We start from the raw sequence: 12,137 nt of genomic DNA, 5'->3' as shown, positions 1-12,137 counted from the left end.
TGTAATCGCAATCATACCGTACCCATTTATGTCTATTTGCATTGTTAATTTGTCTACTTATTGTGAACGCTCCATGTATTCACATACAGTGCCTTTAGACTTGAATGCTAGCCCATGTTTCCTCTGCCTTCCACTTTTGCTTTTTACTTTTCTGTCTTTCACTTCTATCTTTGTTTCCCTCTCTTGTGTCTCCCCACTCAGGTTCCCACCCCCCTGCCACTTTAGTTTAAACCCTCCCCCACAGTACTAGTGAATATCCCTACAAAGATATTGGTCCCGGTCCTACTGGGGTGCCACCCATCCAGTTCCATCTTCCCCAGAATCGGTCCCAATGCCTCAGGAATCTAAATCCCTCCCTCCTACACCATCTCTCCAGCCATGTATTCATCCAGTCCATTTTCCTATTCCTGATCTCATTGGAAGTCGCGTTGAGAGTAATCCTGAGATTACTACCTTTGAGATCCTGCTTTTCAATTTATTTGCTAGCTCCCTATATTCTGCTTGCAGGACCTCATCCCACTTTTTACGTATGTCATTGGTACCAATATGGACCACGACTCCTGGCTGTTCACCCTCCCCCTTCAGAACGCCCTGCAGTCGCTCAGTGATATCCTTGACCCTCGCACTAGGGAGACAACTTACCATCCTGGTGTCACGCCTGTGGCCACAGAAACATCTATCTGTTCCCCTTACAATAGAATCCCCTATCACTATTGCTCTCCCATTCTTTTTTTCTCCCTCTGTGTGTAGCTGAGCCACTCATGTGCCAGTTGGAGGCCAGTCATCTCAGCCTCAGGATATTGCTGCAGGAGTTCCTCAGGGTAGTATCCTAGGCCAAAACAACTTCAGTTGCTACATTAATGACCTCGCTCCACCATAAGATCAGAGGTGGGAATGTTCGATGATGATTGCACAGTGTTCAGTATCATTTGCAACTCCTTAGATACTGAAACAGTTAATTGCATGCAGCAAGACCTGGCGCAGAATTTTCCCGTTGGCGTGCGGGGGTGGGCCCTGTATGTCCGCACTTAAAATGACATGTGGTGACGTTGGGCGAGTGTCCTGACATCACCGCGTACCATCGCAATATTTCGTTGGGTAGGCGCGCGATGATATCTGATGCGCGCCCGCCATTAATTAACGGGCCACTTACGGCCTTTGACTCACCAATCGACATCAATTTTTCGGCGCTGATGCAATCTTTGAGTCAGTGCACGGGCGCAACGGGCAGGCGGGTAGGACACATTTGTATAAACCTCATCCACGGGCGGGATAAGAGGGCTCATTGGGGTCGCGAGTGTGCTTTGTCAAATATTGTTTTTCAAAGTTATTGAAACTTGCCTGTGTGATCCGCAATACTTCAAAACCCATACCAGCTGCTTTGTCTGGACTCTTACCCTTCCGGTCAGCACTCTGCAGTGAGGAATCTTTTTTGGGCCTGCAGGTTTCAGGAAGTCTTCCCTTAGCCTGGGAATGTGAGCTGAACTGTCCACTGGAGGCACCTCCTCTGAGGAGGAAGGGAGGGCTAGAAGGGGGAGGAGGCCAGGAGTGCACATTCGTCTTCCAGGGGAGCCACCTTTGGGAGGACAGGCGAAGGCACAAGAGGCGCAGGACCAAGAGATAGTCCAAGGCAGAAGGGGCCGCAGAAGACACCACTATCCTGCTGCCGGGGTATATTAGCGGCGAAGAAGCTACCTCAATATGTCTGAGGTGCAGTACCGAAGGAGGCTCTTTCTGCCAAGGGAAACAGTTAACTATATATGTCAGATGATTGGGCCTGAGATCTCCGCTAACTGTGTGGATGGACACCTCATGCCAGTGGCTCTGAAGGTCACAGCTGCCCTCAACTTCTATGCCTCTAGCTCCTTCCACGGGTCAGTGCGTGATCTGTGCGGTGTCTCCCAATCAGCTGTCCACACTTGTGTCAAGCAGGTTACAGACGCTCTGTTCAGATGTGCATTGAGCTTCATCCACTACCATTGGGACTAGGCAAGCCAGACAGAGCGAGCCAGAGGCTTCACAGCGATTGCTGGCTTCCCCCGCATCCAGGGTGCAATAGACTGCACACATGTGGCCATCAAAGCGCCAGCAGGTGAGCCCGGTGCCTTCATCAACTCCATGAACGTGCAGATAGTGTATGATCACAGGATGCTGATTTTACAAGTCTGTGCAAGGTACCCAGGCAGCTCCCATGACACCCACATCCTCAGACACTCCCAGGTGCCGGGGCTCTTCAGTGCTCCAGCCCGGCTTGATGGATGGCTGCTGGATGACAAGGGCTATCCCCTCAGACAGTGGCTCATGACGCCTCCCCGCCATCCAAGAACAGAAGCTGAGTAGCGGTACAATAGGAGCCACGCCTCCACAAGGGCTGTGGTGGAGAGAACCAACGGTCTTCTCAAGATGCGCTTCCGATGCCTGGACCGTTTGGGGGCGCACTCCAGTACCCCCCAGATCGTGTGTCGGTGATAGTGGTTGCATGCTGCACCCTCCACAATCTTGCGCTGGAAAGGAGGCATGTAGTGGACGATGAAGATGTCAACGCAGTGGCTGCAACTGCACACGATGGGTCCGAGGATGAGCATGTACAGGGAAGTGCTGAGGGGGTAGACGCTGACCCGGGCATACTGCAGGGAGGCAGGGACACCCAGGAGACTTTAATCCAACGAACCTTCAGCTAGTTCACCACATATGGACCTCCAGGACAAGCCTGGGCTGTAGGCTCCATACTCGATACTTAAGTGCAAAATCTGCCAAGTTAGGAACAGTAACTAAGGGCCTTGTTAATAAAGCTGAATGTCCCACAAAGCACTCATAACATGGAAACCATACACATGCAGAAGAAAAGAGGCACCCTCAGTCATGGTCACATGTCTGAATTTAATATTACAAGAAAAGAAACTTAAGCTAAAAAAAAGACAATGGTGTTCCAATTCAAAGCAAACCATAAAGACCTCATCTCAGGCCAGCACAAAAGCACCCGTGGTGTGCCTAAGGTGACTTATGTTTACGTTTCTGGGTGCTACGTCTTGGTGTTGCCCCATCGCTGGGAGTGGCATCTGAGACAGCCTGCTGACTCTGCTGTCCTGTTGGCCTCGATGACCTTGGCGGTTGTCCTTTGGCCCATGGAGCCTGTGCTGGCCCCACCTGGGAGGGATCTGCCAGTTCCACAGCTGGCATCTCCCCAGTCATCGCAGCTTCACCAGATGCTATGGTCACTGGGAGAGGGGCGGTGGAGCTGCCGCCCTCATCCGGAGAGCCCTGAGAGGTGCCCATAGAGACGACAGGCAGCTGCTGCGCCGATGTGAGGTCGCTTCGGACCGCCCAGCTCACTGTGGATGGATGGGCACTGAGCTGGGAAACTTGGTGCCCAGACCATCTCCCACTAGCATTGATCAACTGAGGTCAATGCCGATGTGAGGGCTCACTGGTCAGAGCGCATCCGCAGGAAGCACTGATGGGTCTCCTGGAGGAGCCTCTCCATGAGAGTCGCCACTCTCTCCATGGAGGACGCATGGCGCTTGGACATGTGGCTCATTGCTTCGGCGATCGTCCGTGTAGACTCCTCAACCACGGAGACCAAGCCAAGCAGAGCCTCACGTATCTTCCCCCAGATGCTCCCGCACACCCGGCTGCATTTCCTGCCCCTGCTGCGTCGTGGACGACTCCGGAGGCACATCATCAGGCACCGCTGAGCATGTGCCTGGTCCCCTGCAGTCCTTCGACTGCTGGCGCCATGGGCACTCTCTGTCTCTGCCAGCTCCTTCAGCCACTGTGAAGTGCCCTCACCGCTGTGCCCCGGGACACTGCCCGATGTTCTAATTCCCACCGAGGTGCTAGTATCAGCGCTGGTGCCTGCATGTCAGAGATGAAGTAACGCTGGTGAGACTTCAGGGCCTTCAGGTGTGAGAGGGGGCCGCTGCTGCTCCTCCTCCTGGCCCTGCTCCGCTGATGCTGAGAGGAAGAACAAGGACATTGTCTCCACGTTATCTGATCCAATGACAAAATCCATCCCTGTCCCCCGGATCATTATGCGCTCATCCTTCCATAAGCAATGGCCATGTCATGTTGCAAAATGAAATCACTTAACATTCAGCACTGCTATAGCAGTTGGGAGACCAATGCTGACCTCACTGCTGGGCACACATACCTGGCCGTGGCACCCCAGCCTCACTGATGCCAATGGACCTGGGCGCATGGCACCTTTCCAAATCCAGGGCCTCCTGCTCAAACCGGCTGAGAATGGCTAACCACGCCTGTCCGCCGCCAGTCCTCACACACTCTGCAGCATTATGAGCATTCTTCTCCCGAAAATGAAAGAGCATTGATTTGTGCAAATTGTACATGGACTGTCTTCGCACACCACAACCAGAGTGAGACAATGCAGGGCTCCAGTGCCTCCTCACCCCACTGCTGCCGAACGCTCACACAAAGATGCTAGGCCTGTTTCCACCCCCCACCCCACCCCCCCACCCCCGGCCACATGCTGCCTACATCACATTAGGCACCACACGGTATATCCTTCCATAGCAAGGAGGCGCAAGGACGTGGAGCGCAGAGGGCAGCAGATGGTTCATTGCCATGCCACCTTTAAGCTCCCCTCCCAGCACGTCATCACCCTGACTTGGACATGTCCTGGAGTTCCAGCACAGTGCCTAGCTGCAGCTCCTCCAGGTTGCCCCCAAAACAGTCATGTGGGTCTCAGTGTACCACATGCTGCAGGTGTAGAACCCCTTCACCACCCTCTCAGGCTGACCTCAGCATGGGCAATATCTACTGGCCCACCCAGCAAAGGACACATGCCATCAATGATTCAATGCAGTCACTACACTCAGACTTGAGGAGGTGGGGAGGGCAGCAGGGGGGAAAGCTAACCTGCTGGGTTAAGTGACCAATGTCAACATTGCCCTCACCCTTCTAGAACGCAACAAGGCATTGAAGCGCTTGCGACACTGGATCCAGGTGCGCCGCACCACATCGCAGGAGCTCACCACCTCCTCCCAGGCACGATTCATCATGTAGGGGGGCCTCCTCCTCCCGTCCTGGGGAACCAGCACCTCCCGCTGTGCTGCCACCTCCTCGAGGAGGGCAGCAAGGCAGCCATCGGACAAAAGAGGGGCACACAGGCCCTACTCTCCGGCCTGGCCTGCCCCGATGGCCTACCCTCCAGCCTGGCCTGTCCAGCCCCGATGGCCTACCCTCCGGACTTGAGTCACCTCCATTGCCCCTCTGCAGAGCCCTTCGCCTAGACATTGCGAGCAGCCTTTCCAAGGCTGCCAGGCCTTCCTTTATACAGATCACCAGGTTGCCATTGGACCCGGCGGGCTGAGTGCACTCACCACCGCCCGCCCACTCCCACTATGCATGGGAGTCGAGAAGTACGCTGGGCGGGCCTTAATTGGCCCGTCCGCGTAAAATGGCGGCGCGGACCCGATCGCAAGCAGCAATTGGGTCTATGCCTGCTCTGCCCCCTCCCCGCCGCCAGCCAGAAAATTCTGCCCCTGCACAGCATTCAGGCTTGGGCTGATAAGTGGCAAGAAACATTCGTGCCACACAAATGTCAGGTAATAACAATCTCCGACAAAGGAGAAGCTAACCATCTCCCCTTGATGTTCAATAGTACTGCCATTGGATCACCTAGTATCAACATCCTGGGGGCTACCATTGACCTGAAACTGAACTAGACCAGCCATATAGATAATAAGGTTACAAGAGTAGATCAGTGGTTGGGAATTCTGCAGCGAGTAACTCACCTCCTGACTCCCCAAAGCCTGTCCACCATTTGCAAAGCACAAGTCAGGTGTGGGATGGAATACTCTCCACTTGCCTGGATAAGTGCAATTTCAGCAACACTCAAGAAGCTCAACGCCACCCAGGACAAAGCAGCCTGCTTGATTGGCACCCCATTCACCCCCTTAAACATTCAATCCCTCCACCACTGGAATAGTGGCAGCAGTGTGTACCACCTACAAGACGCTTTGTAGCATCTTGCCAAGGCTCCTTCAAAGGCATCGTGACTTCTATGACCTAGAACAAGAGTAGCAGACTTAGAAATATAATTACTGTTCCTTCACTCTTCCTGAATCAAAATCCTTGAACTCCTGTCCTGACAGCACTGTGGGTGTACCAGATGGACTGTAGCGGTTCAAGGTGGCACTTACCCACGACCTAAGGGCAATATATGGATGAACAATAAGTGCTAGCCTTGCCAATGGTGCTCACATTCCAAGAATGAATAAAAAAAAGGCTTCCATCTCAATCTTGGAGCATAGTTTCAACATACTTGCAGCAAGATACTTCCTTAGATTGGTTAATAATGAATACTGATTTGATCCCCTGGTTTACCCCATTCTCTGGCATTGACCACTTGCCTCGATATTGTGCTGCATCCTGTGAAACTGTTTCCATTCAGGAGATTGCCTCATATTGATTGGATGGGGAAATATTGGATGAGAAGAAAAAAATTAATCGACTAGAAAGTTCAAGACCTGATTCTAATTATTGTTTGAAATAACTTTTATTCACACAAACTATGTTTTACAGAAGTTCCCAAACTTTGACAGAAAATATACACCATTTCGTAGAAATATTAACATTCTGTGAAAAGACTTTCATTTCAAGAATCATATAATCCTAACCGCTATCATGCTTTGTGCTCCTAAGCAAGTGTCCTCGAGTGATATAGAGGGTCCAAAGGCCAAAGACACCCAAATTCTATCTGCAACAGGAACACAATACAGGCAACCTCTGCAGGTGTGTTTCTGGAGTAGTGGAGTTCCACTCTCCCAGCAAAGGGCAACATGGGGTGCCTCGGTACTGATGGGTAACCAGCAGTCCTGACTTCATTACTTAAACATTAAAAAGTTTCCAAAAAGGCACAATTTTTGTTTTTTCCTGTACAAATCAATTAATCTTACTGTATTTTAAGTCATATGGAGCTACTGATGACTGGACCTGCCAGTATTCCTATAAATTAGCTTAAGAATTTTACTGTGTCTATATAAATCTCAAATATCTGCAGCACAGCAAAACAGGCCTGTGGTGCTCAATTCCAGCCCAAGACAAACAGTCCCTTTTTTCACAATTTTTTGCCCCACCATCCTTAATTGAAGGTGATGACTCTCTTACTGGTACAGTACCACAGGTGCCCACCTCAATATTCACATATGACGCCAGATGATGATTTTAGATAGGCTATTTGATCACAGGAGGCATCACAGGAAAACCAGACCATAGGAAATTTTCAAGTTGGCAAAACCAGTGTTAACTGGACCACAGTGGCTTCAAAATGAGGTTGGCAGACTTACTGGCCATTTGTACCAACGATCAGCTGCCACCATTTCTAGTGGCATAACAGCAGGAACCAATGCACTTGTCTGTTTCAGGAGTTAGGTCCATTTTAATACACAAATCATAATCCTACTGTATACATAGGGTTCCAAATGCCATTTTGCCAGAACTGGTTGGAGCCTGCATCACACTCTTTCTGATCAGTTATATTTATGGGGAGGCTCCAACAGATTAAAGTTTTCTAGTTATATTTTTGGGGCCAGGAGGAGCTGGTGTGTAAGCCTAGACAAGGAGCTGCAAACAAGAATATGGGAACATCAGAGTCCAACCTCATCCTGACCTCACTTAATTGTCATGTACATGTTACAGCAACAGGGGGTCACTGGATAAAGAGAAGGAGCAAGAACCCAGACAGATTTGTCTCCTTCATTAATCAGGGTAACAAAGTCCTACTGCTATCTTGACTGAAGCTAACTAACTTAGTTTCCATAGTGCAGAGAAGGCTGAAGGGGGAACCTGATAGAGGTATACAAAATTATGAGGGGCATAGATAGGAAGAAACTTTCCCCTTAGTGGAGGTGTCAATAACTAGGGAGCATAGATTTAAGGCAAGGGGCAGGAGGTTTAGAGGGGATTTGAGGAAAATTTTTTCTTCACAGCATTTAAGAAGTATTTAGATGAGCACTTGAAACACCATTGCATACAGGGCTATGGGCCAAGTGCTGGAAAATGGGATTAGAATAAATAGGTGCTTGATGGCTGGCGTGGACAAGATGGGCTGAGGGGCTTGTTTCTGTGCTGTGTAACTATATGACTCTGTAACTTAGTACAGACTGCGGAGCACACCTGAACCTTCTATGTGTTTGTCTCAGTCTTACACCTAACTAAGCATTTACCTACTAAACCTGAGGGGTGCTGTCCATCCTGGTCTTAAACAGAGAATCTACGGATGAAGGGAAATACTCAAATTGTAACTTCTGTATAAATTGCCCTTTCTTTCTCATTTACAGAATACCACAAAATGGTGTAGAAGGCATTCTAACTTGCAACATTGGGTTACCTTCCTTGCTATGACTGTGTCAGGGAGTACTTATAGGTTTGTTAAAGTAATCTGATAGTACAAAGTATTAACTAACTGAGGTAATACTCAGATGAGCAGTGTGGAACAGCATATTCCTGACTGCATTATAACCAGAGATTTTTTGAGGAAGGCGGTGGGGGGGGGTGGGAAAGAAGCCAGATTAAATAAATATTATGGATCTGAGAATACCGTCATACTATACTGTAAGTGTTCTGGGCATTGTAGCACTGTACCATTCTGGTTTATGTCGAATGAGTGGAATTCAACAAAATGGCAGTGGGGATACCGCAGTTAGTTGTGGTTTGCCTCCGCAGACAAATAAGGTTTCCTGTTCCTGGTCACTAACCAATGGTTCCTGCTTTCAGGCCCTTATGTGGACAGGATCAGACTGGATCATGATGTACTCATAGTTGCATCTCCTGCCACACTCATTATATGTTTCTGCACAAGATTTCATAATAGTACTGGCAGCAGTTGTGGAATTTAGTTCAGCTGAAGTTTCTACTTTATCGGGAGAAGGGGTAAACTCTTCAATCGTAAGGTTGCACCCCAACAGTCTAACTAGCCAAGAATTAGTTCAATTTCTTAAGAATAAAACACACACACAATCAATGAAGTGCAGCCCCTATACACAAGTTGTAGAAACAGTTAAGGCCCAGCCTCTACTTTCAGTGGCAGTTTAAAGCATCATTTTAAGTGCAGTTTCATCATCTGGCTGAAAGAAAAAGAAAATACAGAGAGATAAAGCAGTACAAAGTCAGCCAAGTCTTTGTGTCAGATTTCCAGTCTTTGGCTTATGAGTTTCTATTCCAACATTAGTACCCATCAGGATCACAGGACCTACAGCAGATAAATAATGAATACTTCTCTAAATATGATTATGCAGGAGATGGGAGAAAATTCTGCATTTAAATAAAATATTGTGAATGTATCGAGATGCATCATGTTGTGCAAACATCTACCACTGCAGGTTAGTAGGAGGATGACAAGTAGCCATGGTACTTTATTCAACATACTTCAATGATGGGGCTGATAGGGCGGTGATAACCTGGTCCACTTCCTAGTAAAAGTTTATAAAGTATAGTCAGTGAAGGATTGGAAGCAGATTGTGAACTGACCTTCCAAATTAGCCCAGGCAATGGGGAGCCAACTCGCAGAGTTTGAAACAAAAACCATTAAAACTTGGCAAATCAGCCCGGGTGTATTTTACCAATATCATCTTATTGCACAATATATAGGCTGATTTATCAATCTTGCACACCCAGTGGGGAAAGTCTCATTCAGCAGGAGTGCAGATTGGGGATAGGGTTATAGCATTGATTGTCCAGCCTCTCTCTATTGGAAGTGCAGGATCACAGGATTCATACCTTACATTCCCATCTCATTTGTCTTTGTGTTTAAATCTCAAGCCTTTATTTTGTTACCTTGAGTAACATGTTGTTTTAATCTATTTACATTCCCTTGTTTTCTATTCAATTTTTGCATTAACGTAACATGTTGCACTGAAGCTTATTGATGAAGAAGCATAACCCTGCCAGAAAAGTAAAATATGAAAAAGGCTTCATTTTTATATAATATATAAAAGGATATTAAAAAAAATTGTTCTTTGTTGTCATACCATTCACAGGAAGCTTATATTGACTTGAAACTCATACCCTACTGTGCACACATAGAAAGTCTGTGATATGTTGTGCCATTCCTTTGAAGATTTGCACATGCCCAAATGAGTTTACTTAATCTGTAACTAGTCCTCATCAGGTCACCTCTTTTAAATCAAACAATCCAGATTAATGGAACAAAACGATTTCTCAGGTTTATACCCAGTTCATACAATTGTGCAAACTGGCCATAACCCTTTATTTGTTAGAGACATTGGAACTTTGGGATTTTACCATTTAAACTGGGATGTCAGGAAAATTCCAGAATCATATTTAGCTTAAAAATAAAACTCAACAATACAAAGCCAGTCAGCAAACGTAAAGCAGAGAAATAATTTTAACCCATTTGATATCATCAACTGGATGTGAACTGGCCCAGAGACTCCATGTCGAGATGCAGAAGGATGATCAGCCAATATACTACCATCCAGAGAAGAATAATCAGGTATGGTAGTTGAGGATGACCAGAGGATCCTGGAGGCGCCTTATCACGAATAACAATGGCAGCTGGGTGCCACATTGCTTCCAATACACTTGCGTTGTCGGATTGTGGGGCTAATCTGTAGAAAAAACACCAATGCAAAAATGAATGCCAAGAGAAGATTAGGAAGTGCTGAGGTTCCTATCACATCTCACATTTGTAGAATTATATCAGTACTAGGTACACTTCAATACAATGCCAGACACAGGAGTGGTGTCCTACTCACCATGACTAGAATTTAATAAAAAAAGGCCCAGGCTTAACTGCTTATTGTTTATCCACTCTTTATTTCCTGCACTCGCTCCATCACTCCATGGAAGCTCTTCACCTCGTTTGGTGCCATCTGCTGCCAGTTTCTCAGATTAGGAGCTCACTCACAAAGGAAGGTTCCAGTCTCCTACCATTGCACTCTATTGAGTGGTGAGCTCAAAATGGCCATGCTGTCTTATCATGCTTCTCTCAGGCGTGTGTCAGTTAGTCTGGGTCCCACAGAAAGACTTCAGGGTATTTAAAAAACAGGAGGAGTAGTGGGGAAATCAGTTCCAGAGGGAAGAGTGATGCAGCATGTATTTAGAGGCTTTCATGAAAAAGTGTACGTCAAAAGGATAGGGCAGGTGAAGCATTTCGGTAACAGATTATCTTATTGTGTAAGGTACTGGTAAACAAAAAATCAACAATTTGTCAAGGCTTTTTAAGATGAGGGTAGTATTTATTTAAGCTGCCACAACTAGTAAATTCTCAAATAGGATGGACTCTCCATCCAGCCTTAGACCAAGTAGCCTAATTTCAGAACTGATGTCTAATTGAAAACCCATCAAAAGTCTTGTTTTGCAACATACTTTAAAAAAAACCTTTGCACATTTGCCAGCGAACCAATAAGTGCACATACAGATCAGAAACATTTCAATTTCTTTGTTTCCAAGACATCAGCATCCACTTAGTATCGCCATCATATCAAGGGCTAGCTGGGATGCCTAGGTTCAAGCTCCAGCATATCTACACATATTTTGGTAAAACACATTCCTAACATTGCAGTTAATCTCCTCTGAGGAGAACTGCAGATTAAAGCACATTATTTACTTTGAATATTCTCCAATGCATTTGGCATTATATACTGTGGCTTGTTAACCTGAGCAGTAACAGCAGGTTCTGGTCTGTACCAGGCCTGGACTAACACCTGTAACACAGTAAGTATTCTTACCTTGTGCGGAGGTGTGTTTCATCTGTAATTTTTGCCTCATTCAGCAGCAGACTCTCAGATACCTGCAGTTTGAAAAGTTAATACAAGATGGCAGCAGTAAATCGTTAAATTCTTTCCCTGCTCTTGCAGGACATACATTCCAAAATCATGGCTCACTGCTACAGTATAGACCCCTGATATTTTCTGCTAACATTTCTTAACCAAAGGTGACTAGGTTCAGTGGGTAAATGAACACTGCTCTATAAAATGCTATGGCAATTTTAGCAGAATCAAGCCAACAAATTCCCTAAATTTCATAAACATTTGACTGTCCAGGCAGTGTTTTGACATTTGATCATGGAATTTTTTGGAGAGTTCAGTAATGGTGCTGAGCTCCTTTTGAAAAGTGGGGCAGGGGAACTTCGCCTAGTTTTGCTCATTTAAGCA

At 47.0% G+C, this 12,137-nt stretch overlaps 1 protein-coding gene and 1 long non-coding RNA gene across 2 annotated transcripts in view; one reads left to right on the top strand and one right to left on the bottom strand.

Moving 5' to 3' along the window:
• Positions 1-12,137, top strand: part of LOC144692895 (uncharacterized) — a 32,024-nt gene that overhangs the window by 10,432 nt on the left and 9,455 nt on the right. The gene's annotated exons all lie outside the window — the stretch shown is intronic.
• LOC144692894 (uncharacterized) overlaps positions 6,499-12,137 on the bottom strand; it is a 90,813-nt gene continuing 85,174 nt past the window's right edge. Inside the window, exons 13-14 of the mRNA XM_078561993.1 lie at positions 11,712-11,773; positions 6,499-10,589 (exon numbers count right to left, since the gene is read on the bottom strand). Of these exons, the coding sequence (XP_078418119.1) occupies positions 10,385-10,589; positions 11,712-11,773 (267 nt within the window). The 3' untranslated portion in view covers positions 6,499-10,384. The remainder of the gene's footprint in view (positions 10,590-11,711; positions 11,774-12,137) is intronic.

This window comes from Cetorhinus maximus, chromosome 18 (genome assembly GCF_964194155.1).
Source record: "Cetorhinus maximus chromosome 18, sCetMax3.hap1.1, whole genome shotgun sequence".
Lineage (NCBI taxonomy): Eukaryota > Metazoa > Chordata > Chondrichthyes > Lamniformes > Cetorhinidae > Cetorhinus > Cetorhinus maximus.
This window is presented reverse-complemented; position numbering and strand designations above follow the sequence as displayed.